The following is a 26508-nucleotide window of genomic DNA, read 5'->3' as shown; positions in this document are numbered from 1 at the left end:
TTCAGATTTGTTTTATAATTCAAGTTTTGCACATAAAATTAAATAAAAAAATTTAAAATAAGATTCATATTATTTTAGAACTAGAATTAGACAACAATTATATATCAAAGGAAACTTAATAATTTTTTTTTTAAAAAGATACATGAAAGTATAATTAAATTAAATTAAAAAATAATCAAAACCTAAATATGCAGATTTAAGTAAAATTACGTAATTCAGTCCAATTAAACAAAAATCTAACAGAATACTGAACTTGTATTCAATTCAATAAAATAAAGCAAACTAACCAAAAACCAACAAAATTTTTGTTCAGTTCAACCTGCCAAAATTTTGTGTAATCAAACTAATCAAAAACTAAATTAACCAAACCAATCTAGTTTTTGAACTCGCAGCCCAATTTCTGCGCGCGTGTGTGTGTGTTAGATTAGATTAGGTCTATCCACACCTTGTTTTAGTTCAATCATTTTGTCCTCATCCTACCAAAGATTCAGATATTTTTCTTGTTCATTCTTTTCTTCCCAAAACAAAAGCCTTCTTCAAATATTATTTTATTCATCTTTGCATGGCGGCTCACACCATCTTCTACCACCCACTCCTCTCATGCCACAACCACCGTACAACAAGACAAGCCCCAAACAGACACAGCGTCAGATCCCTGACTGTAATATCTTGTCGGAAGCAGAAATCACCGGAAGAGCGGCAAGGAGTGATCCAGAGAACAGTTTCAAAGATGATATCAGAGGCTGAGAAGATTGGGAAGAAACTGAAGCCAGAGAAGAAAGGAGATATGAAGGATCTGATGCTTATGAGTCTTTCTTTTGCAGTTTATGTTTATATCTCTCAACTAATGGTCTGTGCTTACTTCGCCTGGACCCATGTCACCCTCCCCAATCCCTCATGGTAGTTTTAGCTTTTAGATAATTGGGTTATTGTAAATCCACCACATCAATCAATAAGATCAAGAAGCTACATGTCTCTTAAATCCAATACAACATAGAAGAACGCAGAGGGACGGACACCAACCATTGCTTTTACAGTTGAATTTTCTCAAGCTTTCATTTTAAATTATTAATCTGCTTTAACTCTGTGACGTCCGAAGATCCTGCTGAAGAGAGACACCAACCATTGCCATATCATTATCAACCAGTTACGGCTCTTTCTTTTGGCACCACTTTCTTCTCTCCCTACAAACATTCCTTTGTACATCTCTTTTTGCTTTTGGTACAAAGCTTTCTCTTGCTCTGCAATTCCTCGTAGCTCTCTTCTGATGGCATTGTCGTCAGGAGCATACTTTTGAGCTTTTCGAAAATCTTCACGAGCTGAATCCATCTGCCCTAGCTCCGCCTTGGCCTTCCCTCTTCTGAACAGCGCTTTTGGGTTTTTCTCTTCTTCTGTCAACACCTGACAAAGTTTTTTTTTACATTCTTTGATTAGATTTCGAGAAAAAACCGAGTATGAAAATATATTCTTCAGATCATATGCTTTGATGAGTCTTACGATGTTGCAGTGACCAATTGCTTCATCATATCGTTTAAGCTTGATCAAGCAAGCTGCCATGTTCAGATGGCATGGGTTCTTAACCGCCAAAGCCATATCCTGGTACTTCCCATACAGCTGAAACATAAAATCATCCCCCATGTATGCAATTGCCTAAAAACAGTAAAACCATGATCAAAAAAGTTGACAAGACTCGCTCAGTATGCTTGAAAACCAAACAAGATCTAAACCCTAATTACCATTTCATACTGTTGCATGGCCTCCTCCAGTTTATCCTCCTTAAACAGATTATTCCCGTCCATTTTCCTTCTGTCTGCTGCACCAATCCTTTCCTCCACAGTCATATCACTCCGTGCCTTTCCCTGTACAATAAACCCTCTTTAAGCGTCAGGTGTAAGCAGGGAGCTTGAGAGATAAAAGCTTGGCTGTAAAGTTTATCTATACTATTAAAGGACAAGAACTTGCCTCCTTTGTTTCATCAAATCCAATGACTTCAACCTCATAGAGCAAATCCGCCATAGGAGGAACATTCGGAAAAGAGAAGTTTCCATCTTTCCCATATCCCAGTTCCCAGCCAATATGCAAGAGCGCACGTTCACCAGACTTCATGCTAGAAACACCGATGGCCAAACCGGCCATTTCTTTTTTCTCTGTCCCACAGACAACATTTCACTTCTTAGTCCACAGTCTATGTGGTAACACTAACATGGATTTGAAAACCAAAACATTGGAAACTCCCTCCCAAATATCCTTTTTTTCTTTACATTCACATGAAACACAAGCTGACTCAGATGCATCCAAGGAGAACTAGAATACATAATGAATAGCCAGATACCTTTTCCAAGAACCAATTCAATAGGTTGCTGCTCTTGCCATGTATCCTCAAATTTGTGCTGCGTGTGTTTGGTCCATGCCCTATAGTGCACTATGACCCAAGATGAAATTGGTGAGATAGGTAGAAAAGCTCGAAAAATGGATAAACCCTGTAGAAGATTTACTCAGGGAAACGTTGGATTATTAACTCTTCCTCACTACTTAAGAGGAAACATTTCAAAAGTAATTCATTTTCTCAAAAGCTGCCAGCTCACAAAAGCTTATACCACATTTCAACTCTCATCTATGTGAATAAACCTTCTTATAGCACAATACTGTATATCAACGACTACTAACAAAATTTCTGAACAAAGTCAAGAGAGTCAATCACAAAGGGAAGAGTAAGTGCAGTAGAAAATCAGTAAGCGGAAAAGTGTAGAAAGGGACCTGATCAACAAGGTACTTACAGAAGCATGTGGAGTACTTGGATGGTTTGGAACCGTGACCTTCCTTTATGATCTGCTTACTGACTTTCTCATCTAAGACTTGGACTTCACTATCAACTTTAGGGGGAACACTACTACCATCTTGAGGAGGCTCACCATGCACAACCGAAACACCTTCAGTTACTATCTCCTCGTTCTCTTGGTCTGAAACCAAATGTGAAGTAGGAATATAGTAGTCATTATCAAGTTCTTTAAAAAAAAATAAGATCTTTTTCTCCCGCAGATCACCAATCTTTTCTCCGGCAGATCACAACAAGATGTAGAAGAAAGAAGTGCGCTTCATTTCATATGCAGTTTGCTTAATAGCACAATCGTCTTGATAAAACCCATCACCACACAAAGAAAAAGCGGCGGAAAAAAAATTCCAAATTTTTAAGAAACAGAAAGACGCAGCTGTGACAAAATGGCTAACAGCTTCTAAAATCAAATAAAGTGAAGAAAATACATAGACAGAGAATGAATAGAATTGAAGGAGAGACAGTTTTATTTACCAAGAGTTTGACTTTGATGCTCCAAAGGAGATACATCCATTATTTCCAATCTAGTTTCGATCCTGCAGTACATTCAAAAGGTGTTGTAATGATGGCAAAGTAAGTAAGAATTGGACAAACCATGTTAACTGTTAAATGGGATTATACAAGAAGCCTTCCAATTAAAACGATTTTCCAGAGATATTCCTCGGAACTGACAACGAAACATTTATAAATAAAAAAGAACAGTAAAGGTAATCTTACGAGAATAAGAGTTCAGTGACATAAGAATATGTTCGAAAGCATCTTTTAGTCAAAACAGAATCAAGTGTTAAAAGGAGAAGAAAGTGAACTTACTGAGTAGGATTATCCGGAAAGCGGAAGGAGAAGTCTCTCACGAAGAAGACTCGATCGAGAAAGATCCAGCGGAGATCGCTCTAGAGACTGATGATTTTTTTTTTTAATTTTGATTAAAGGAAAATGTCAAGAAAGACCCTAAACTTTTAACTTTGCTCAAAACATAACCTTCTACAAAGAATTTTATCGTATTTGACCTTAAACGTTTAACTTTAGTCAAGACAGACCCTTCTATAAAGAAAAATTCTCGTATTTGAGCTGTATTTTTTTTATTTTTGCACCAGATTAATTTTTTTTTCCTATCGTTCCTAATCATTCCGTTATCAAATTGAATTGCAAGTAATCTTCATCATTGTTCTCAGAGTGTTCTACTAACCAGTCTTGGTCATGGATATTATTAAACTCGCCAGATCATGGTGTTTCAGTGGCTCCGTCCAACAAGTGATTATCGTTATCCATGATCCCCATAACATTAGTTCCACGCTCAACCTTGTGGAGATCTGCCATGGAGACAATGAGCCAGAGTCCATATTCTATACCTTATTCATATGGATGAGCAGACATGAAATTGCCGCTACACTGAAAAAAGGGTGGAGGAGCAGGTCAGAGTAATGATTCAGTGACGATAACAGAGAGGTAGTTAAGAGGCATGCAGACCAAGAGCGTCCATGGACAACAGGACATTGCTATTTTATTCATAGGTGGCACTTCCCTTTGCTGCACAAGATAAGAGCTCTCAGTCAGAACGCACAAAAACGCAGCAGCATCTTGAACAGAGCGAGCGTAGTATAGCAAGAGGAGGAAATGAAGCTTGATGTGGAGTGTTTTGCTGAGTTCTACAAAATATATACATATATAGCTGGTGGAGGAAGGAGAAGTATTTCACAAACTCCACAGACGGTCACATCACTTAAATCACAGGATGGAGAGTTCGGGCTGGTGATTGTTGGAAAGGGCTAGTAGCAGGTTAACCACTGGTCTCAACGAACGACTGGCAACAATGTCCAGAGATTGGCCTCATAGGTAGTGATGTTCTTTCTTGCTAAGATTTCTCCCTATGTGGTGCGATATTGATCATGCAGTAGCAGCGTACAAGAGGTGAGCTAGAAGGGCTAATAATAATCATCTGTTCAAATGCGCTAACTTAATACCTGAAGAGTAGTATCTTCAAGGTGACCATCAATTTTAAAAAGAACGTACAATAAAAGGTTTTCCTAAAGGAAAGGTAATCAAAGCATTACTGGTGTCCGAAACGTAAGAGTTAAAACAAGAAAACACGAAAACTAAGCTGATTACAAAAGTCTTCTAGTTGGTGCATAGATAAGGAAAACACTGAGCTCCTCCTTAGTACGGATTTGAGAACTTGGCAACCTCTGCCTGAAAACACACAAGGGGGGTACAAGCTTAAGGCCTACACATATGCAGCAATTCAGTAGCATTTGATATTCTTCTAGCTATACCTCACAACAACTTGATATAAACAGATCATGATAGAGAAAGAGAGAGAGACTTGTGTTGGTAGTAACCTCGAATTGGGACTTGAGAAAGTCAAGCTCCTTGTCAAGGTCATTGATAGCCTGATTGTATGCTTGCATAGGAGAAGACTGGCTTGTGGTGTGAATCTGCAAAACAAAATCAGACTTCACACTTAGAGAACAAAACTTGTTAATCAATCATTCCAATCACAAACCAGAGCTTAAAAGTTGCTAAACCTAAATAAACCAGTCAGCTGGATGCAATTGGAGAAAAGAAACGTTTGAACATACCCTGACTATGATTTTGTACTTGAGAGGATGAGGCAGTTGGTATCCTGCAAACAACACATTCTCGTCCCGGTGAAGCTGCCTACTCATATATCCCCCCCCCCCGACAGAAATTAGAGATTTCTTCTGTTAAAAATAAAAGTAAAAGAGAGACAATGAATGATGGTACATGCGGACGATGTTGCCAATGGTGTGGTCTTCTCTCTCAATCGTGAAGGAAGCAGCGTTGATGATCTTCGTGTCCCTCTCGTACGAAACCCTAGAATTACATCCAGAGAGGGTTTTAGCACATCAACTGTTACAGAAAGATGAAGATTAGAGTAAAGCTTTATTCGAGTGAAGTACTTTTTGGTGCCTTCTGGGACGACGAATCGTTCGTATCTGTCGGGGGCGTTCATGGCGGATCCAACGATTCTCCTCGCTTAGGTATCACTCTCTCAGAGACTGTCTGTCGCAGACGAACACCGAATTAACCCCAATGAACAACGCCACGGCGTCGTTTTGGTTTATTTAGTCTAGTATATCTCCACGTGTTGTTTTCTGATTGGGTTAAATCCTCTGGCTCGGATCGGGCTGACAACTCTTAGATATTTCCTCTTAGGTCCTTAGTATTTAAGGTTATTTACAGAAAAAATCTGGTGTGATTTAATTGGGGATAAAGACCTAACTAAACAAAAAAAAAAATCAAATTATATCAGAAGGAAAAAAAGAAAAGAAAAAAAAAGAGAGAAGTCATCAGATCCCTAAAAATCGAACCCGAACCGACTATGGCCTTTCACGTAGCTTGTCCAATTACATGGTATCATCTCTTTTCTCATTACTCTCTTTTTTCGTTCGTTTGTTTGTTTGTTTGTTTGTTTAGCGCGCCTCGCGAGAGGGCGTCGTCTTCTTTCTACCCCTACCTAACGGCTTTGTTGTTTTCACTTATCGAATTGGTTCACTTCTTTCTTTCTTTCATCGCAGCCGTAAAATTTGCGACTGCTTGTTGGGGTTTCGTCAGAGTCGTGAAGCCAAGGATTTGTTCCTCAACCAGATTCATTCTCTCCAGCACTTGTTGCCTGCCCCCTGGGATGATGCTGCAGTTCCAAAGGGAGCTACCGTTCAGATCCATGTGCCTAAGCTCCCTCTCCCCGATGATGATTCGGCAAAGGAGGTTGCTGCTTCTGCCTTATCGGTTTCGAGGCAAGTCAGCAGACACACCGTGGTGCTTAAGAAGGCAGTTGAGCATCATTCAGCTCCTGACGACTTTGAGGTGCCATTCCTTCTTCTCGGATTCTTATTTGTTTGTTTGTTTGTTTGTGTGGTTGATGTACAACTCCTTTATAACCCCAAGCTTGTTTTGCTTTTATGCATTTCTCTATGCAGATGGCGGTCAGTGAGCTCAACGAAGGAGATCACGGCACTGACAGTGCAAGTGTTACGTGTCCCATGTGCTATATCGTTGAAGTTGGGAAGAGTGTGAGAGCCAAGATGCTTTCTTGCAAATGTTGTGGCAACAAGTATCATAGAAACTGCTTGAAGTCTTGGGCTCAACATAGAGGTATCGTTTCATTGGGATTTGTTATGCTTTTAGCTGTCCTGCTTATGTTTCTTATAGTGATTTTTTGGCTTGCAGATTTGTTTAACTGGAGCTCGTGGGCTTGCCCATCTTGCCGAACCTGTGAGGTTAGTTTGGACATAACTTTCTCAATCACTAGTCCTGCACTTTTTCATGATCGCGGATTTGAACACTTTTTATTATGTTTCCTTTAGGCCTGTGGAACTTCAGAGGATCCTAAGAAGTTGATGTTCTGCAAAAGATGTGATGATGCCTATCATTGTGATTGCCAACAGCCTCGACACAAGGTATATATTTGTTGCTTCTATGCGAAGTTCTTATCTTGTCTTTTGCAAATTGATTTAATTTTATCCCTGGATGTTACAGACTGTTAGTTCTGGACCCTATCTGTGTCCTAAACACACCAAATGTTACAGCTGTGGGTCCAAAGTCCCTGGGAATGGCCAGAGCTTACGGTATTCTTATCTTTTGCTTTGTGGTGTATTCTCGTATTTGTTCGTCTAAAGTGCACCAGATCTCTTAGTAGTCCTTTTAAGATTGCAGGTGGTTTTTGGGGCACACTTGTTGCGATGCTTGTGGAAGGCTGTTTAACAAGGGAAATTATTGTCCTGTATGTTTGAAGGTATGTTCTTACACTCTCTCCTGTTGTTGATACTTGATACTGAAACGTATGTGTTCGCTTTCCCTGCTTCATATTTGGCTATGTTTGGCCATAGTTGATAGGTTGAGGTTTTTGTATTTTACAGTTGTTATCGTATGCTATCAGATATCTGTATGCAAATGCAGTTTAAATGCAACACTTTTGGGTAATCTTTGTCCCGCTTTGAAACGAATTGACTAACTTGTTTTGCATTCTTCACGTAGGTTTACAGGGACTCGGAAGCAACACCAATGGTGTGTTGTGACTTTTGCCAGCGCTGGGTCCACTGCTCGTGTGACGGAATCAGGTCCATATCCGTCTTTTTCATATAACCAATTGCACGTCTGTTCTGTAAGAAATGTTCCCCATGTCTGTATCCAACTAACGTTAACTTTGCAAACAAAATGTTGCAGCGAGGAGAAATATATGCAGTTTCAAGTGGACGGGAATCTTCAGTACAAGTGTTCTACTTGTCGCGGAGAAAGCTACCAGGTGTGTTTCATGTGTGGTCAATCTTTTATACATATTTGTTTTCTTATATCTCTCCAACTCCAATGCTAGTGAAATGCTGTGAATGACGATTCAGTGATCCCGTTTTCTCGCTATGATTTTGGTTTATGATGCTAGGTCAAGGATCTTGAGGATGCTGTACAGGAAATCTGGAAACGAAAAGATATTGAGGATAAAGAGCTAATTGCTAGCCTGAGAGCTAGTGCACGAGTCGTAGGGCAAACTGGTACCGCCCCTGTTATCAATCAGCCTGGGTCTGTCGAAAGAGAAGTTGCTGAAAAAGCTATGGTCAGTGGTGAAGAAGAGAAGCCACTGAGAGTTCTCAGGATAAAAAGTAGCAGGCCTCAAGATTCAGATAGCGAGAAACTCGGAAAACACTCTAAAGAGCTGAGCCCTGCGAAGACGAAAAAATTGGTTATAAGCATAGGCCCTAGAAAGGCAGGGGTTACAAAACCGATGAGCTGCGATTCCTCAAAGCTTGCCTCCAAATCCAACGGTATGCGTATTTTGAGTGATCATACACGATGGGTTTATTTTGAAGACTTGTTATAAATATGTATTATTTTCTTAAAAACTGATTTACAACATGGGCAAAAATAATAAAGGAAGCTTTGGTAATTTCAGGGAAGCATGTGAGAGTACAATCAGAAGAAACGGCTTCCCAAGAAGAGCAGCAACGGAGCTTATTGAGAAAGAGTAGTGAAGAAAAGAGAGGGTCTCAAGTTGAGGTAGGCACTTCAAAGGGTGAGCGCGGAGGAGATTCAAAGGGTGAGCGCGGAGGAGATTCAAATGGTGGCCAACAAGAGTTGCAGAAAGATTCAAGAAGGCTGCTGAAACTGAAAATAAAAACGCATAATCCGGAGAGCCAAGAACGTGAAGCCCCTAGAATTGTGTATGAAAGAAGCAAATCCGGTAAAGGACATAGGTCCAAGAGAAAGAGAGCATCACCTCCAGCAGAAAAATCAGCTTTCAATGAAGATGAAGATGTGTCACTGTCACGTGAAGACAGTTTGTTAGACGAGATGCTGGATGCTAGTTGGATTCTGAAGAAGTTGGGGAAGGATGCAAAAGGAAAACAGGTTCAAATACACGAGGCCTCGGATAATACATGGTACAAGAGACTTCTTTTTTTTTTAAACCTTTGAACGTCTTTTAGATGTTTCATCTATTACTAAGTTGTTGTAACAATTGAGTATTAATAAACAGGGAGAAAGGGGTGGTAAGTGAAGTAGGAGGAGGAGGGACATCAAAGTTGATGGTGACGCTTGGGAATGGAAAGGTGAAGACGGTGGAGCTAGGAAAGCAAGGGGTTAGATTTGTTGCTCAGAAGCAAAAGAGGACAAAGACATGAGAAGCTTTGAGCATCATCCAACATATGGAACAAGATGAGCAGAAGACTTCGAGGAGGGGTTGGTAGGTGAAGCAGTGCTAGCTTCTTTATCATCGATGCCTTTAGATTAGGCCTACTTTAGATGTTGTATGTAAAATATATACATTTCTGAAACAAATTTAGCTTTTGAAAATTTAAGAAAGGGTTAACAACAGCTGAATGAAATAAGAGATTCTAAGAATTTTAAAAGAGAAAATACTAAGCATTGGTTTGGTTACTTGAACGTATTTAGGATGCTTTTTCTTATTTTGAAATGCAAAAGATCTCAAGAATATTATAAAGAAGTTTTCTACGTTTTTATATTTAAATTTCTTAAGTATATATAAATGGATGTCGAAGATGAAAATTTTAAATTTATGACATTAAATTTATTTATATAAATGAGATAAATACAAGTAAGGAAATTGGTTGAATTAATAATAAGACGACCACTTATAGAAGCATTATTGTCCGAGCAAATAGTAAATATCAAGGGAAGTGTTTCGAATGTTGAATGTGCCTCTCAATAAAAGAAAAACTCAGAATGTGGCCCATTGTGTAAACAACTCCTCTTCTTTTTTATGAAATCAAAAGTCACTACTCTCACTCCAGCCCTCCAACCACCTACGTCTCCCTTCATCCGAGCAGTGGTGAATCTAGATTTTTTTTTTGGGGACATAAAATAAATAAGAGGAAAGAAAGGGTTCAGGAAAGCAAATGACTGTAACCATAGTCTAGAGGGGGAAAGCAAACGACTGTAACCAACTATGCTACAGAAAGCTTGTTGTTTTTTATAAAAATAGATTTATTTTTAGAGTTTTGTGGGGGCAGCTACCTCCTCCTCGATGAACGTAGGTTCGCCACTGCATCCGACATGGCACATTCCCGATGATGTTATCGCCTGATGTTGCCTATCATTCTCTACTTAAGAATATTTTGTTCAAACTTGTGTGACTTCTTTTATGCTAATTTTTTTCTTGCTTTTGGATTTAAAACTTTGTTACAATTTGTTTCTTTTTTATTCACTTTGTTTCAGTTTATTTGAACTTTAAAAAAGTCTCTGTTTCTTTTGTTAAAAACTGAATTTTGATCATCGCATAAGAACTAAACATGCATCATCATTTAAAATAAAATTTGATGCATGATATTTCGGTCATAGAAAAAAATAATTGCTCTATAATTAAGCCATCCACAAAAAATATACAAATGAATGACTTGTGGACAAAGAAAATGTGGACATGATTTAAAAGAAAGTGAAAATTATATTTTATAAAATACATGAAGTTATTGTTTGTGTTCGCTGTAGAATAGATAGAAAAAATAATTTTTTTTTTGTGGATAGAACCTTCCAATTTAGAGAATGTTGTGGTTTGTAGTTAAACTTGGTGATGGCATTTTGGCATGAGAAATATAGACGTCGTCATAGCTATGAATCGATCCATTGGATGTGGACGGTTCACCTGCAACCACTTCACCAAGCAAGATCTCATCAGAAGCCACCCACTAGTTTCCAGAGATATATTCAACCATCCACACATAACCCATCCACGCTCCAGCTATCCACATACCACCTATCCACGCAATTCCATCTACACGTTATCTATCCACATCTTTTGCAGATCTGGATTTTGAAATCCAATTGCATGTCTAGATTTTGAAATCCACAACAACACTAAGAAACCAACAAAACAAAAACGAGAATCGATTTAAAGGATTTAGAAGATCAGACAATTTCATCTCTCCTCTTCTCATCATCTCCTCTTTCATCTCTCCTCTTCGATCTCTCCTTATGTCTCTACTGCAACTTTGGCTCTGTCTCTCAGCATGTTCTTTTTCTTCCTCATCTTCTTCTCCGTAAAAATTACTCAAATTGGGAAGCAGCCGTGTGAGAAAACAAGCTGAGATTGGAGTGGGGCTGCTATCCAACTTCTCTGATTGAAAATAGAAATCTATATTGATCTTGGTCAGACACTATATTGCTGACTAGTCAAAGTCGGAGCAACCGGAGACGGTCACATCGATGACTTAGTTTTAGAGAACGCAACCAGCGAATTTTAGGAAATTAGGAAAATGGGAGAAATTAGGATTTCGGGATTCAGAAGAATGATTTCGGAATCGAAATAGGAAAGAGAAACAAAAAAATATTGTAGAGGTATCAGTGGTAAAATATTTTTGTTTGATGAAAAGGTAGAAATGACAAATCATAAGAAGAAAGTGTGTCAAAAGCACGATGTGTCTTGATATGTAATTGCAAAGTGAGAAAGTATCTACAATGTGAAAAATTCTTAAACGAGAAACTTACCAAAATGAACCTAGAAGATTCCCATAGAGAACCGTTGGATGCTGAAGCAGGAACATCATTAATGACTCTTGCGTCCATTTGAGGGAACAGATGGATGATCTTTGCAACAATCAAGGTATTCTACATCAAATAGATCAGTGTGGTTATTAGAGACAGATAGTGCATCATGTTTCCCTACCGCTGCTGTGCTCCCACACCTTCTCTAGACGGTTGAAACCAAAAGCTGCAACATGATAGATTTCACCAAAAGCTGCAACATGATTGATTTCCAAATAGTTGAAAGTTTTTTATAATTTATTGTATACTTTTGAAACAATTTAATGAATTTAGAATTAATAAATCAGAAATGTCTAAAACAGTAAAACATATGTTGGGGATTTTTTAAGCTACATATTGTTGCTTTCTGAGTGGATTAATATGACTTATCTTACATAGAGTAAGAATAGTATATTATTCCAAATGTTGAGGTTAAATAATAATTTTTGTATTGTTGAAAAAATAAATTAGCAGAAATCAAATATGATAATGAATTATTTTTCAATAACCTGATCGATCATTAATATAAATCACACACACATAGAGAGAGAGAGAGAGAGAGAGAGAGAGAGAGAGAGAGAGAGAGAGAGAGAGAGAGAGAGAGAGAGAGAGAGATTTGCTCGTTGTTGATCTTCATGATAATGGAAGTGGATGATTATGCAACCTGAAAGTATGATGAACAACAATTTTGTGAAAAACGACTACAGAAGACGACGATTACAGTAAGTAGAGTGTGTATTTATAGCAATGAGCAGCAGTAATTAGGGTTTTTATGGGCCAAATAGGCTTAAGCTTAAAATTAATAAACGTTTTGGATTAGTAATTTTTATTAAAATAATTTATATTTACTCTTATATGCTTTCAAATTGTCTAAAAATTTATTGTTTGGTCATTCTGTATGAAAAAATGTACAAAATTTACATGTGAGATATTTCAAGATTAAAACATTTTTTGGAATTTTTCTTTCTAATATTATTTTGTGTGTGTACCTTTTGAAAAGCAAACCTATAACAAATTGTGTTTTTGTATTTTTTTGTGGTAAACTTTTTCTATGATGTGTATTTTCTAATAACGTTTGGATGGATCTTCAAAATTAAAAAAAATTATATTTTGAAATTTAAAATAAATAAACACAAAGTTTAGTTATATAATTATCTAATAGGGATAATAACATCTGATTGTAAGTTTTGACCGTAACATGTATGAATGTACATTCGAGTATGTTTTCTTAATATGATTATTGTATTTTCTTGGGTGATTTGAATGATATGTGAACAATGTTAGAATGTATTCTTTACTGTTTCTAAAAAATATTATAATTTGCAAGATATATCAAAGATCCTTAATATATGATTTTAATTATATATTTTTAATTTTTAATTTTAGATATTTTAAAAATGTAATTAATAATTTATTTTAAAATTTGATAGATTTATTGTTTATTACTTGGTTCAAATAATTTTTTGGTAGCAAAATAAATAGACTCAACTTGGTTCAAACTAATTCACATACATGTTGAAGTAATAAAGTTTGTGTGTTTATTTCTATTTGCCATTTTATAATCCTTAATGTCTTATTTTCTTTTTACTTCTTTGTGTATTGATATTAGATATTAATTCTATTCATTTAATTTAGTACTATTTCATAGTTATATTTAGTAAAATTTTGAAATTTTATGTTTTATTTGATTGCATCATCAAAGATTAATACAATTCCTTATACTGCTTTAACACTAATTTGTTGTTTTAGTTTTTTTTTTGGATAATTTATCTACATAAGTATATTATATTTTATAGGTTAGAAATTGTAAATTTAGAACTGGACATGAGTTTGGAAACAATGACATTATCTTGGCCAAATAAATCAATTTTATTTACCAATTTTTCATCTATAATTTAATTTTCAAATAAAAATATGAGATCGCAAATTTACAAAATAAGAATTTTCATGTAGTGGAAGTATTAAAATAAAGAGAATAATAAAGAAAAACACTCACTTCTAATCATTCCCATAACAATTTTACCAAAATAAAGAAGTCACAGAGATCAGCCATCTGTCCTTATGCTACAAACTTCAACCTCTTTGTCACCATTCTCATCATGAATTTGATGATACACAATGAAACGTAATTTCAAATTATAACTACATACCTATGTACTATCATCCTCACCCTCAATCTTATATATTAAAGGGAATTTTAGGAAAATTGAACAAATAAACTAAACTATTGTCCCCTTAGTACAAAATCAAATTTTATCACTTTTGGACTTTCACTATTCTTCTTGTAAATAAAATTCATATCAATATATTTACAATGCAAAAAAATTAAGAAAAATATAAAACATAAAATAATTGCATATATGAAATATATTTATGGATTAAAAAATATTTGTAATAATAAGTTTTAAAATAGGTTAAATGTGTTAGAATATCAAATCTACCATCTACGACGACTTAGAATATGTAGTCTACCTAAAACAATGATCTACACATGGTAGAATGCAGAATACACCGAAAACATTTCGACCTACTAAGGCAGAAAAACAAATCTACATTTCCTTCTATTTTTTGTATATTTGGTAGATTATAAGGTATAATAAATGTTCTCATGTCTACCTTGGCAGAACATACTCTCTTCACATTTTTCTTTTATCTACGATCTCAGTTTTTCATATCTACCACTTTATCGGTTTTCTAACTTTAGTAGAATGTAAGTTCTACTAGATTTGTAAATAAAATGCGAAAATTTAAGAAAAAACAGTCACTAAATATCCCCTAAATCTATTAAATCTTTTTATTTCCTTTTTAAAATGTTTTCCCCTAAATTTGAATTTTGTTCGTTAATGTAAGCATATTTTTGTTAGATATTTTTTCATATCAGAAATCATACATATGTAGTAGGTTACTTGAGGTGGAAGAAAAATCTATCAAACTAAGACGCAAATGCCATTCAGCTAGTGGAAAGACATAGCACATGTGAACAACACGTTCTACTCTTAGAATTACTTTTACCTGTCAATAAGATTACAAGTAACTGATTCACGTTGTCTGTATGACTGTATCTCAAGGATTAATGCTTAATGTTTTTCTAAGAAGCTCTTTTCCAATAAGGTAATGTAATGAAATATCTGAGTGAAACTGTGAGACATTCATCAGATAATTCAAACAAAGACTGGTTATCTGTGTTTGTAATAAAACATCTGAGTGAAACTGTGAGACATTCATCAGACAACTCTATGCTCTTACAAAAAATTATGACAAACAAGATTTCCAGTTGTTAAAGTGAAAGTTTACCAAAGCTAGCAATATTAATTTAGACAATCAGACACTAAGATGAGGCTGTGATCAAAGCCAGCAACTGCTTGAAGAACACAACCCTCAACGTCCTCCAGCAACATCGGTTCATGTTCATCAACCAAGCTTCCTAACCCCACCCAAAAACTTTACCATCAACAGTAAAAGCAAGACTGTGCGCCCAACCTGACGATACCTTAACGATGTATTCTTGACCTCAAGCTTCAATCTTTGAAGGAACCAGAGCTTCAACGATACCTTCCCCAAGCCCAAGCTGTCCCTTTTTCGATTTTCCCCAAACCCACAGAGATCCATCATCTTCTATTGCCATTGAAACCACTCCAGACTCAAACGCTGATCGGACTCTCACATTCTCCGAGCTTTCTTCCACTCTCTTCGCCACACTCCCTGAATCTCTATCGATTCGACCGAGCTGGCTTTTCTCCTTTGCGACCCCAAGCCCAAATCTCGCCGCCGGAGTTAACTGCAAGGGAGTGGTAGTGTCCGAGGGATACGAACGAGACGTCGGAAGGTAAATCAGGAACCAGAGTTGGTTCGTAAGCGTCGGTTCCCAGTATTCATATACATGGTAGCCCCAGAGCGCCATGGCTTCCGTCTCCGAAGCTCATCACTCTACTAGTTCTCTGGCCGCCACTGCCCGTGAACCATCGTCATAGTAAATAATAATTTTATAATTTTTACTTTTTATAATTAAATCTTAATTGTTAATTTTATTATTTTTCTTTATAATTAATTTTAATTGTATTTAAAGTTAATTAGAAAGGATTAAACTGGATTTTCATTAATGTTTATACTATAAGGACAATGATTTCAGTTTTAATTCTAAGGGGACAATACAATAGTTAGTTTGTTCCTTATTTCCAAATTTCCCTATATTAAAAGAGAAGTCATTACTTTTCATTTATGTGTGACTTTTTATAAAATGGAATATCTATTAGAGTTGATCACATTACATTTTCATTTATTAATAATCTTGATATTAAATAAAACACATTATTAAATACACAAATCAAACTCACATATTTATTGTTACCTTGATATTCTCAAATAGTTTCCTATATTTTCGAAATTGATATCTCTTTAATTACTACTCTCTCCGTTCCTAAAAGATAATTGTTCTAGAAAAAAATTGTTTCTAAAAGATGATTGTTTTATGTTTTCTATGAAAAATTGTAAACTTTAAGAAAATTAATTGGTTTTATTGGATTATTATTGGCCAAAAGTTGTTGAAAATTGAAAATCATGGAAAACAATAAGTTTATTATAGTGATTTAATGCGTTTTCTTAATATGTGTGAAAACACTAGAAAGACTATCTTTTAGGAACATAGGGAGTATTATTTTCTATAATATCATAAATGATATCATCTAATTAATATACTTGATAGCAGATTTATATTGAATATATATCAATAATTTAATGTTATAATATTATACCTCCATATGTTAATTATTTACATATTTTTTTATTTTAACTTTTGATTTTATTTATTTTTTAAATAGAAAAATCATCATTATCTCTATACTACCTTTAACCAATGAAAACAAATTTATAACTATATAGTTTATTTAAAAATTAAACAAAAACTAAATGTTTAATTATTTTCTCGATAATATAAATCTATTGAAACTAAAAATTTAATTTTTTAAAAAACTTTCTAATTTTGTGAAATGTTACAAATATCTTTGAAGAAGAAAATAAAAAAAATATTTTACCAATCTTTATATATATATATATACGATTTCAATAATAAAATAATAATCCAAATATATATAGAAGAAGATACAAATACATGTAAAATATATAAACATTCTATTTAATAAAAACAAATATACCGTAAAATCATTATATTTTAAAAATTGATAAACACACCTCATATATATAATAATATATACCAGTATAAAATTGAAAACAAAATGTTTATATAAAAATAAATCAAAACAAACACTCACACGGTTGTACGGTTGTGCATGTTGAGATCTAGTTTCATTGTTAATCTCCGACACTGATTTGTTAGATTCCATCTTCATTTAAACATCCCTACTAAAAATCACCACAACTTAAATAACAACTGATCATTAGAATCTGAAAGAAGAAAAAAAACAAATTATAATTTTGTGATTGTTGGCACTTGATGAAGCAAATTAAGATATACATTTCTTATCCTATCAATGTAATCTAATAGCAGTACATAAGGAATACTCCCTAGATTAAAAAAAAAACATGTGTTACGTCCAGTACTTCAAAATGTTGCTCTTACCGTTCATTTCATTCATTTCTGTGAGTGAAGCAGTACTAGCTTCATTTCATAAAAAAAACGTGTTACAGACCTTGCAGGAGGAGTTGGTGGGTGAAGCAGTACTAGCTTCTTTATCATCTTATACCCTTTTAGATGTTGTATGTACAATATATACATATTCTGAAACAAAATTAGCTTTTAAGAATTTAAGAAGAGAAACACGTTAATCACTAGATTGACCTGAATGAATGATTTTCATATTGAGAATACAAAAGATCTGACTATCAAAACTTCCAACCACTTTGGAAATCTATCCCGTCGTAACTTTGGTATGGATTGTATTAGAGAAGGTGGGGGAGCTAGTGGAATACCAAAGTCAACCAAAACACAAGATATGTATTTGGACATTGCCAAGCGTAACAGTAACAGTCTAACCGACATAATCTACGAGTACTAGGAGGCCCCCTCCAGGGGCGGATCTATATTGGTGAGTACGGGGTCACGTGACCCCTACTAATTATCAAAAACTCACGTTAACGAGTAGCATGAATTTTGGAATAGTTCAGTGGTGATTAGTATGCCTCCGTTTAGTCTCGTTTGAGCTGTTTGATTGTTGGTGCTCTAAGGCATTCAGTATGTTTTACTATTAGAAAATAGTATTTTTTTCTCTTTCTTCTTTAAAATACTCCATAAATCATAACTTTGTTTCATTTTTATATTAGAGTATTAAAAATTTGGTAAAACAACCTAGGTTTTTGCTGTAGACAAATAGAATAATTAAAAATTTAATATAATATCCCAAAATCAATTTTAATTGCTTTAAATGTAATATAATATTATTAAAAATTAAAATTAGTTATACTAAAATTATTAGTATATTATAATATAGTGCCTCCGATTAAAAAAAATTCTAGATGCGCCACTGGCCCTAGAGATGTCAAATGGACGGACTATAAATGGGCGGCCCGTGTCCAAATTAATATGGTCTGAAATGGACATGTCCATTTTGACCCAGTAACTAAATTTTGTCCATATGGACGAGCCCAATTATAACATGGACAATATTGGGTTTAACCACTTGGACAATGGACGGCCCAAAAATCTAAAATATCTAGGTTTAGCAAATTGGAAAAAACACAATATTTTTTTTTCAACATTTTTCTTCCTGAAGCCTGAAAGTTTGATTTCTACCTGTTTATTTGTGATTTTTGTTATGAAAAAACATAATTTTCCGCTAAAACCGAAAAACGTAATTTTCCATTAAAATCGAAAAACGTAATTTTTCGTTAAAACCGGAAAATATAGTTGCCCGCCAAAACCAGAAAAATGTAATTTCCTGCCAATATCGAAAAATACAATTTTCCGCCAAAACCGAAAAATGCAATTTCTGCCAAAACCGAAAAACCCAATTTCCTGTCAAAATCAAAAATGCAATTTCCCGTCAATACCGAGAAACGTAATTTCTCGCCAAAACTAAAAACGTAATTTTCCGCAAAAATTGAAAAACGCAATTTTCTGCCAAAACTGAAAAATACAATTTCTCGCAAAAACCGAAAATGTAATTTTCTGCCAAAACAAAAAAACACAATTTCCTGGCAAAATCGAAAAAAATGAAAATTATATTGTTTACATTAAATGGGTGTATGGGTCTCATGGACAGCCCAACAAATCATGGTCTTATTTGGTTATGGTCTCATTTGGACATGGTTCTATTTGGGCTTCGACCAAAAATATTCAACAAAAAAATGAAACCTATTCGGATACTTCCAAACCCGTCCGGTCCGCCCAATTTACATCTCTAAGTGGCCCCCTCTAAGGATAAGAAACAATAGTTTATGAAATGACATAATATGGTAATAAAATAATTAATTTAACTCCAACTTTATTAAACTGTCGGTCAACTACAATATAGAAGTAGCTACTAGAAATGACATGAACCGTATGAATGATAACAACATAAAACTTTATTTCATTTTTGTTAGGGTCTACTAACCAGGTTGAGATCAGCGAGAAGAGAGAATGTTACAGCTGTTATTTACGATAGCTTTCTCGGCGGCGCCGTTAACGCTGTACATACCGCCGATCAGATGTTTGACGGCGTTCGCTCGGACGATGGAGGAGATGGGTGTTGAAGGTAGGGCTTACAGGGTGAGAGTCTTCGCTCGCGCAAGAATTGCTTGGTCTAGGCTTCTCGATTGCCTCTTCTCCTCTTCTCCTCGCCGTCCTTAATTTATTTAACTGTTCCTTGTCTCTTTCTCTGTACATATATCATCATGTTCCTCTCTCTCACTTTCCCTTCGCTGTGTTTTTTTGATCACGTAATATGTTTTAGATTTGGTGGATATATTTCATGATGATGATAGAACAGAGACTTAGGTTCTTGTTCTTGATCTTAATAAATAGAGATTGATCATAATCCTCATTTTTTTAATTCCCTATCAGTATCTCTTTATTTAAACAACTTTTATTTATTGTATGTAAAGGTGAGATTGATGATACAAAATTGCTCGGGATTACATGATGAATCTCTGAGCAAGATCATCAGTGACAGTTTAAAAATGAAATGAACTTTAAAACAAAAGAATGAATCAAATATATAAGAAGAAGTATCTGGTAAAAATTCTTTTTAGAGTTTTTAGTTGGCCATTGAGCAAGGCTTTAAGAACCAGAGAACATCCAAGCCCCTCCCTTCTTTGTTGTTGTTGTTGTTGTTGTTACTCTCTCTGCTCTGCTCTTCTTCCTCCTTTCTCTTCACCACTTCTTCAACCTGTATGTACACACAATAAAAACATCCTTTTGCTCAGGCATATGTCTCTACCAGTAAAATGAAGAGGAGAGAATAAGAGCATCACAAATACCGTAGGTTTGGGGGTACTCAAGGCCTTCAAAGAAGCAGTCCGGTTCTCTGAGAAGCACTGAGGAGATGGTGGGTTTGTTCTGATTTGCTGCAGTAACCGCTCATGTCCTTTGCTCTTTACATTCCCACCAAGCTTTAGAGGTGTAAGGATGTTCTCTGCATCATCATCCACTCTCCTGCAAATACCATCCCACAGAATAATCTTAGTTTCAAATCATAGGCTTTCTTCTAGTGTACTGCAACACATATGAGAAAGGAACTTACTTAATCCTTCTACACTCCTCTCCTTTCATCTTCACTACAGTCTCCACATTAAGACAGACAGGAATATTCTCCGCATCATCCACTCTCCTGCAACACCTCCAAAGTTAGTAACTTTTACATAAATAAATAAAACAACATTTCCCAAAGAAGCAGCAACACTTACTTCTTCCTTCTACGGTTCTCTTTAAAGGTGTTTGTGGAGGATTCATGGACCTTCTCTTTCCTCACTTCCAGCAACGGCTTTCTTTCCTTCTTCAACTCCAATTCATGAACAGAGTAAGGCTGATGATGAGTCAGAGTCTCCTTCCCAGTAGTAGTATCTTCTCCTCTCTCAGTTACCCTCGTGGCTAATCTCTTCAGCTCGTAGCAGAACTCTGAGATATGTCCAAATATATCTCTCCCCGAGAATAGATTCCTGGCTGATTGCGTGCTCTTTAGCTTCGGTGTCTCTTTGCTCATCTTCTTGGCGGAAGATGACTTAAGTGCTGCTCGCCATGATGATATTGGAGGCGTGGCTGAGTTTGGATTCTGGTTCTCACTCTCTTCATCATGTCCCCTCCTCCTACAAATCACCACAAGTCAATGGATGATTGATAACTAAAGAGACTATGAAACAAATCAAAGGGGAGATTTTTCAACAAGGTAAGTACCTCTGCTTCTGCTCTGTACTAGATCCTCCTGGTGTCTGATTCGTTTTCCTAAGACTCGGATGCTTCAAATCAAGACAGAAACACGAAATTGAGAAACCTTGGAAAGTGTTAACGAGGGAAAACAAGAAAATCAAGAAGAGTCAAACAAAACCTTGGAAGAAGTAGGCGTTTGGAAGAAGTCCTCAGGTCTCTTGGGATGGTTACAATCTTTGAGAGTCCAAAAACGAAGCCCAAGATCAGTAAAGAACAACAGATAGACGCAGAGATGAGATCAAGAGATTGTTACCAGATTTGCAGAACCAAGCGTCGTCGTCAACGGAGTCTTCTAAATGGTTAGGGGCCAAGAAGTCGAACCATTTGGGAGCTCGGATGTGCTCGTAGAAGACGTCTTCCACAAAACGAGAATCGATTCGCTTCCAATCGATCTGTGCAGGCTCCATCAGCGAAGATAATACTCGAGAGAGAGTAACGAGTCTGTGTGTTCGTTCGTTGGTTGGTTGGAGAGAAGAGATGAAGAATGCTAATTATGTAACCGTTACAGAGTTAACGTTACAAGCCAGATAAGCGGCTCCTATGCACGTGGCTTTCTCTTGTTACCGTTGCAGCTTTGTTTATTTATTTTTATCATTAAATTTATGGGCCGTGCGTGACCAGTAGTATTAAACTGGCCCGTTATGTGTGGAGAAGCGGCCCACTCTAAAGCTCTTGGGGTCTTACTATAATTATATGAAACCTTAGGTCTCCAATTGAAAAAGGGCCTCCTATATATAAATGATTCGGACCCAACCAAAACGCAGGACAAAATCGAGTTTCTGATTCTGACGACGACCTTTGACCGCAAATCGTCTCGCAGGTGATAAGATCGCTGTTTTCTCTTTCTTCGATTGTTTCAATAGCCTATGTGATCTTAATTGAGGATCATCATTATATTCAGCTTCCGTGTCTGATTGATTAATTGTTACCTAGGGTTTAATCCTTCCCTCGATCTTAGTTGATCTTTGATTCTCTGTTGGTTTGATTACGATTCTCAATTTTTTTTAAGATTTGTTTCTAAATCGTTTGAGAGCTTAATCTGTAGAGCAGTTGAGAGCTTCTAAATCGTTTTGGCAATGGATAAAGGAGCACCTCCTCCTCCTCCTCCCAGCATATTTGTGAACGATGGGTCCTTCATGGAAAGATTCAGACAGCTTCAACAGGAGAAGAAAGATGAAGCCAAGGATAAGGAGGCTCCCCATGTTGTTGTTGAGGAGTCCAAGCCTGTGAAGATTATTATATCTGGGATTTCTAATCCTAGGCCTTCTTCTTCTGCTACTAAAACTTCCATTGGGTTTAAGACCAATGATGCACAGAAGAAAGGTGGTAAGCTTGCCTTCAGCTTGAAGCAAAAGTCTAAGCTTCTCGCACCTCCTGTGAAGCTTGGTGAAGAAGAGGATGATGAGGATGTGCAGAATGATCAAAGCTTCGGATCTGCTAAGCGTCCAAAGTTAGACGCACCTGCCAAGTCAACCAAACTCTCAGATGTTGTTGTTGGTAATGGCTGTTTATATAGTAAATGTATATATATGTCTTTGGGTGGGTCTTTTGTGCAGTTTCTTCCTTAACCAACAATCCAATTTCTGGAAAAGACTTGGAATATCTGCCACGCCTGCTAGCCCCAACAAGAGTGATTTGCGTTCATTGGTATTAATCAGTTTTATAAGTGATTGTGCAGCACCTCCTGCGCCCAGTGACCCTAATGTGAAGAATGCTGCTGACAAATTAGCAAGCTTTGTTGCTAAGAATGGAAGGGCATTTGAGAATGTTACACGCCAAAAGAATCCTGGGGATACACTATTTAAGTATGTTAATTCAATTGCTTTCTTGGAGCATCTACAGTTTAATATGTTTCTTGATTCTCTCTTGTGTACATTCTAACTTGGTAGGTACTTGGGTGTTCGTTGACCTAATGCATCTTGTGTCCTGTTTCCCAACCAGGTTTCTTTTTGATGAGAGCTGTGCTGATTACAAGTACTATGCATTCAGGCTGTCTGAAGAGGAAAAATCTATTTCACAAGCCAAGGAATCTGGTGTACTTCACAGTGGTAATTATTACACCACGCCTGTGTTTATTTCTGCAACTGTTTTTTTTAATGTTATTTAACTGTTTCACCATATGTTTAGTTAAGCGTGTGCAAGGAATGTATTCCTCATCTCTTGTTCTTTTTCAGACAACATTTAGAGTATTCTATAATAAGAACTATATATTCTCTGTAGTATGTGTATAATGTGAGGCTACTTGTTCGGCTAACACATCTTGGTAGATTCTTAACGCCAGATTTCTTCATATTATCTTTCCAGGTGATGGAGGCCCGCGGATGTCCACCACACCAATCACTTCCCAAAAGCCAGCTCAGCAACAAAGAGGCTATCAGACCCCTGCTTCGGCTCTCTATGATGCTTCTGTAGAATCTGGAGCTTCCTCTAGATCTGTTCAGGCATCAGTTACAAGACCAAACAACAGTAAGTCAGTTCGCCTTTTGTCTGCCTAGGTTCCCTCTTATTGTTAACATCAGCTCTGACTGTCTGTTACATTTTTATACGTTGCAGGCGACTCTTATAGTGCGCCGAGGGCTGCAGACCCTATTTCTATGATGGAGTTTTACATGAAAAAGGCTGCCCAAGAAGAAAAGATGAGACGCCCTAGACAGTCAAAAGATGAAATGCCCCCGCCAGCTTCTCTTCAAGGTTCATCTGGTGAGAATGAATCCTATTTCTGTTTCGTGTTTGATGCAGCTGTGATGTCTCTTATCCCTCAACCATGTTTTATTTCAGCTATTCCCTCGACAGACTCCGGAAAGAGAGGTCATCACATGGGTGATTATATCCCACCGGAGGAGCTAGATAAGTTCCTTGCAAAGTGTGACGATGTAGCTGCATTGAAAGCCACAAAGGAGGCAGCTGAGAAGGCTAAGATCCAAGCAGATAATGTGGGACATAAGCTCTTGTCAAAAATGGGTTGGAAAGAAGGTGCTTACTTGCCTCGCTCTATCTGTAAACTTGTGACCTAGTTTCTTTCTGTATCTTGTGCCTTTATGGAGACAAGGAGGTTAAAAAAATTGGAGGAGTGGGTTGGTTACAGGTGAAGGTATAGGAAGCTCTAGAAAGGGTATGGCAGACCCGATAATGGCAGGCGATGTAAAGACTAACAACTTGGGAGTTGGGGCTTCTGCTCCAGGAGAGGTTAACCCTGAAGATGATATATACGAGCAGTACAAGAAGCGAATGATGCTTGGTTACAAACACAGACCCAACCCACTGGTACTTTTTACCAATATTTTTACCTCCATTCTTTCTTTTTTCTTGTAATAGTACTTCTTTACTCACCTTTTGTCTCAATTGATCTACAGGGAAATCCAAGGAAAGCTTATTATTAAGAACCATTCAGTGTGCTGCAGACAATCATGAGCTATCTCTCACCCCACCAAGCCCCAGCTGATCTTTGCTTTTCTATTAAAAGATATAATGTTTTTGTTTGGTTTTGGATTTGGATTGTTTGCAAATAGATCTATATCAGTTGGGATTGGAATTGACTGAGATTTCTATTCTTATTTCTTTGTTATAATGTTTTTGAAGACCGGTACAATAACAATCTCAACAGCGTATTTATTAGAGTGGAAGAAGGTAAATGAGAAAAATAACAAAAAGAAAAGAAAGGATGATAGGTTTCCTCCTAGACTCCTAGTTAATGATATCGCAAGGAGGGAAATTAGCAGAGCATCTCTGAGGAAGCTGAAGAGCCATGGTGCGGTCAATGCCTGAGAGCGGAGGTCCGTTGGCGAGGAGGCAAAGGCAAGGGCGACCAAGTGTGACAACAGCAGAGCAACATGACTCGGTCGGTGGGATTGGGCTGAAAGGAGCCACTGCTGCTCTACAAGGTATCAGTTGTACAATCGCTGAGAAGAATGTCCTGCTGCATCCTCCCACTTCTTCCTCGGGTAACATCGGTGGAGGTGGTTGCTGGTCCTCGAGCTGTGCAGTGACTATGGTAAGAACCGTTATGGTCGTAAGCAGTGTCATCGCTAACCCAACTCTCATGGCTTTCATCATCGTGTAAACAATAATAGTAATGAGATTGATGCATGATGCAACGAGATGATGATGCTTCTTTATACTATGAGGAAGGGGTGTCATGTCATGCTGTGTAACACCTCTCTCCTACCTCATAACCCAAATAGCTTCACGGTTACGACGTGTGTTTCCTACTCTTTAGAAATTCAATCTTCGGCATTTTTTATGACATCACTGGTCGTGTTATGTATAAAACGTCAAAGCGTTTTGAACCAGTGACTGTAGTTAAGAAAAACAACAAAGTAGTAAATACAAGAGATTATAGAGTCTATAGACAGTTAGCCCATTCTTGGTGTCGGGTCTTCGTCGTGCGGTCAATGGTTCGTAGAGAGATAGTCTGGTATATCGTGGTTAATGGGTGAATATGAATCGGATATCCGGCTTTTGAAACTATTTGATATGTTTCGGCAGAATAATCAACTATCTAATCTGATTCGATTTCGATCGGTAACCACCTAAATATTCAGTTTATCTTAGTTCCGATTCGATCCGTAAAATAAATGAGAAATCAGAAAATAAGTAAAAGTCAAAATAATATAAATAATAATATTTTATTACAAAATAAAAATTATTTACTTTGTAAAATTATAATGAGTACTTAATTAATAAAAATTCTGTAAACCTATATAAAATATAATTTTATAATTCTTTAGTATATGCATATAACGGATCAGATTAGATATATGTTTTTAAAAATATTAGTATTGTGATTTTCTTTGTTTCTTATGATATTGCCTATCAAAACAGATAACAAATCGAATCAAAATCTATGGATATTTTTACCCGCCCTAGTGATTATAACATGTCTTTTGTTGTTAAATATGCATATTATTAATAGAAATGATGTTTTCCTAGTATTGTATGGCAAGTATGAGTTCTTTATGTGGAACTGATGAATGATATACTCTTACAAATATAATGCGGTTTGTATGCTACGTCTTTTATTATTTATAAAGCATTGATGTATGTGTAAACATGTATTCATAAACGTGGAAAGTAGACTTTTATCTGTAAAAAGCCTTACAGACTGTAAACAACACATGACAAAACCCGTAGTTGTACAGCAGAAAGGATAATTTATGGGCTTATTTGCCAAATAACCAAAAAAGAGTAATTAGATTTTTAGTAAGAAGTAAGAGATAAAAAGAGAGAAGGTATTTTTGGTTAGATAGTAGGTTTGTGTTTTTTTATGGTTATTGGGACAAATTTCCCATACTGTTGATAAGATAAAAATCATAACCACACATACTCAACC

The 26508-nt window shown here is 36.3% G+C and overlaps 8 protein-coding genes across 9 annotated transcripts; 4 read left to right on the top strand and 4 right to left on the bottom strand.

Moving 5' to 3' along the window:
• The first annotated feature begins 493 nt into the window (after positions 1 to 493).
• On the top strand, positions 494 to 976 carry LOC108805864 (uncharacterized). The gene has a single exon (XM_018577836.2). It carries the CDS (start codon positions 563 to 565, stop codon positions 902 to 904), a length of 342 nt encoding a protein of 113 aa, XP_018433338.1. The 5' UTR covers positions 494 to 562; the 3' UTR covers positions 905 to 976.
• Positions 906 to 3788, bottom strand: LOC108805863 (peptidyl-prolyl cis-trans isomerase FKBP42). Its single transcript, XM_056989462.1, has 8 exons — positions 3644 to 3788; positions 3308 to 3369; positions 2778 to 2960; positions 2333 to 2422; positions 1963 to 2147; positions 1737 to 1859; positions 1498 to 1650; positions 906 to 1401 (listed from the first exon to the last, which is right to left on the bottom strand). Exons 2-8 carry the CDS (start codon positions 3345 to 3347, stop codon positions 1069 to 1071), a joined length of 1107 nt encoding a protein of 368 aa, XP_056845442.1. The 5' UTR covers positions 3348 to 3369; positions 3644 to 3788; the 3' UTR covers positions 906 to 1068.
• A 990-nt stretch (positions 3789 to 4778) lies between these two features.
• Positions 4779 to 5905, bottom strand: LOC108809196 (DNA-directed RNA polymerases II, IV and V subunit 11). The gene is given in 4 exon segments (XM_056989463.1): positions 4779 to 5020; positions 5170 to 5488; positions 5576 to 5665; positions 5752 to 5905. Coding segments are annotated over 4 exon segments (495 nt in total). The 5' UTR covers positions 5805 to 5905; the 3' UTR covers positions 4779 to 4987.
• Positions 5906 to 6068: 163 nt separating this feature from the next.
• Positions 6069 to 9700, top strand: LOC108806042 (uncharacterized). The gene is made up of 12 exons (XM_018578061.2): positions 6069 to 6205; positions 6370 to 6658; positions 6772 to 6946; positions 7022 to 7071; positions 7159 to 7251; positions 7331 to 7419; positions 7508 to 7586; positions 7829 to 7911; positions 8018 to 8096; positions 8232 to 8610; positions 8739 to 9225; positions 9321 to 9700. Exons 1-12 carry the CDS (start codon positions 6174 to 6176, stop codon positions 9463 to 9465), a joined length of 1980 nt encoding a protein of 659 aa, XP_018433563.1. The 5' UTR covers positions 6069 to 6173; the 3' UTR covers positions 9466 to 9700.
• Positions 9701 to 19290: 9590 nt separating this feature from the next.
• On the top strand, positions 19291 to 19791 carry LOC108806710 (uncharacterized). Its single transcript, XM_018578888.2, has one exon. The coding sequence runs from the start codon at positions 19395 to 19397 to the stop codon at positions 19602 to 19604; it is 210 nt and encodes a 69-aa protein (XP_018434390.1). The 5' UTR covers positions 19291 to 19394; the 3' UTR covers positions 19605 to 19791.
• Positions 19792 to 19823: 32 nt separating this feature from the next.
• On the bottom strand, positions 19824 to 21668 carry LOC108811272 (uncharacterized). The gene is made up of 7 exons (XM_018583317.2): positions 21433 to 21668; positions 21298 to 21353; positions 21147 to 21208; positions 20660 to 21058; positions 20497 to 20583; positions 20234 to 20408; positions 19824 to 20142 (listed from the first exon to the last, which is right to left on the bottom strand). Exons 1-7 carry the CDS (start codon positions 21584 to 21586, stop codon positions 20011 to 20013), a joined length of 1065 nt encoding a protein of 354 aa, XP_018438819.1. The 5' UTR covers positions 21587 to 21668; the 3' UTR covers positions 19824 to 20010.
• Positions 21669 to 21877: 209 nt separating this feature from the next.
• LOC108811270 (SURP and G-patch domain-containing protein 1-like protein) lies at positions 21878 to 24721 on the top strand. Of its 2 annotated transcripts, none has more exons than XM_018583314.2 (9): positions 21878 to 21999; positions 22230 to 22676; positions 22858 to 22984; positions 23121 to 23227; positions 23484 to 23645; positions 23733 to 23879; positions 23958 to 24152; positions 24265 to 24443; positions 24533 to 24721. In XM_018583314.2, exons 2-9 carry the CDS (start codon positions 22256 to 22258, stop codon positions 24557 to 24559), a joined length of 1365 nt encoding a protein of 454 aa, XP_018438816.1. In that variant the 5' UTR covers positions 21878 to 21999; positions 22230 to 22255; the 3' UTR covers positions 24560 to 24721. The 2 variants fall into 2 exon arrangements, with proteins under 2 accessions (XP_018438816.1, XP_018438817.1); XM_018583315.2 differs by having other exon boundaries at positions 21897 to 21999; positions 22225 to 22676.
• Positions 24712 to 25260, bottom strand: LOC108813055 (putative lipid-transfer protein DIR1). The gene has a single exon (XM_018585488.2). The coding sequence runs from the start codon at positions 25230 to 25232 to the stop codon at positions 24864 to 24866; it is 369 nt and encodes a 122-aa protein (XP_018440990.2). The 5' UTR covers positions 25233 to 25260; the 3' UTR covers positions 24712 to 24863.
• Between the last annotated feature and the right edge of the window lie 1248 nt (positions 25261 to 26508).

The sequence above is a fragment of the Raphanus sativus genome, chromosome 6, assembly GCF_000801105.2.
Source record: "Raphanus sativus cultivar WK10039 chromosome 6, ASM80110v3, whole genome shotgun sequence".
Lineage (NCBI taxonomy): Eukaryota > Viridiplantae > Streptophyta > Magnoliopsida > Brassicales > Brassicaceae > Raphanus > Raphanus sativus.
This window is presented reverse-complemented; position numbering and strand designations above follow the sequence as displayed.

Bases quoted from the DNA above. Each gene is read 5' to 3' on its own strand.
- LOC108811270 (XM_018583314.2), top strand. From the start codon at position 22,256: ATGGATAAAGGAGCACCTCCTCCTCCTCCTCCCAGCATATTTGTGAAC. The intron at 22,677-22,857 runs GTAATGGCTGTT...GTGATTGTGCAG, and splicing joins ACTCTCAGATGTTGTTGTTG to CACCTCCTGCGCCCAGTGAC. The intron at 23,228-23,483 runs GTAATTATTACA...TTATCTTTCCAG, and splicing joins ATCTGGTGTACTTCACAGTG to GTGATGGAGGCCCGCGGATG.
- LOC108806710 (XM_018578888.2), top strand. From the start codon at position 19,395: ATGTTACAGCTGTTATTTACGATAGCTTTCTCGGCGGCGCCGTTAACG.
- LOC108811272 (XM_018583317.2), bottom strand. From the start codon at position 21,586: ATGGAGCCTGCACAGATCGATTGGAAGCGAATCGATTCTCGTTTTGTG. The intron at 20,409-20,496 runs GTAAGTTCCTTT...TGGTATTTGCAG, and splicing joins GAGGAGTGTAGAAGGATTAA to GAGAGTGGATGATGATGCAG. The intron at 20,143-20,233 runs GTATTTGTGATG...GTGTACATACAG, and splicing joins TGAGTACCCCCAAACCTACG to GTTGAAGAAGTGGTGAAGAG.
- LOC108805863 (XM_056989462.1), bottom strand. From the start codon at position 3,347: ATGGATGTATCTCCTTTGGAGCATCAAAGTCAAACTCTTG. The intron at 2,148-2,332 runs GTATCTGGCTAT...TCTGTGGGACAG, and splicing joins TGAATTGGTTCTTGGAAAAG to AGAAAAAAGAAATGGCCGGT. The intron at 1,402-1,497 runs GTAAGACTCATC...AAACTTTGTCAG, and splicing joins CAATTGGTCACTGCAACATC to GTGTTGACAGAAGAAGAGAA.
- LOC108813055 (XM_018585488.2), bottom strand. From the start codon at position 25,232: ATGATGAAAGCCATGAGAGTTGGGTTAGCGATGACACTGCTTACGACC.
- LOC108806042 (XM_018578061.2), top strand. From the start codon at position 6,174: ATGGCCTTTCACGTAGCTTGTCCAATTACATG. The intron at 7,072-7,158 runs GTTAGTTTGGAC...TGTTTCCTTTAG, and splicing joins CATCTTGCCGAACCTGTGAG to GCCTGTGGAACTTCAGAGGA. The intron at 7,252-7,330 runs GTATATATTTGT...TGGATGTTACAG, and splicing joins GCCAACAGCCTCGACACAAG to ACTGTTAGTTCTGGACCCTA.
- LOC108805864 (XM_018577836.2), top strand. From the start codon at position 563: ATGGCGGCTCACACCATCTTCTACCACCCACTCCTCTCATGCCACAAC.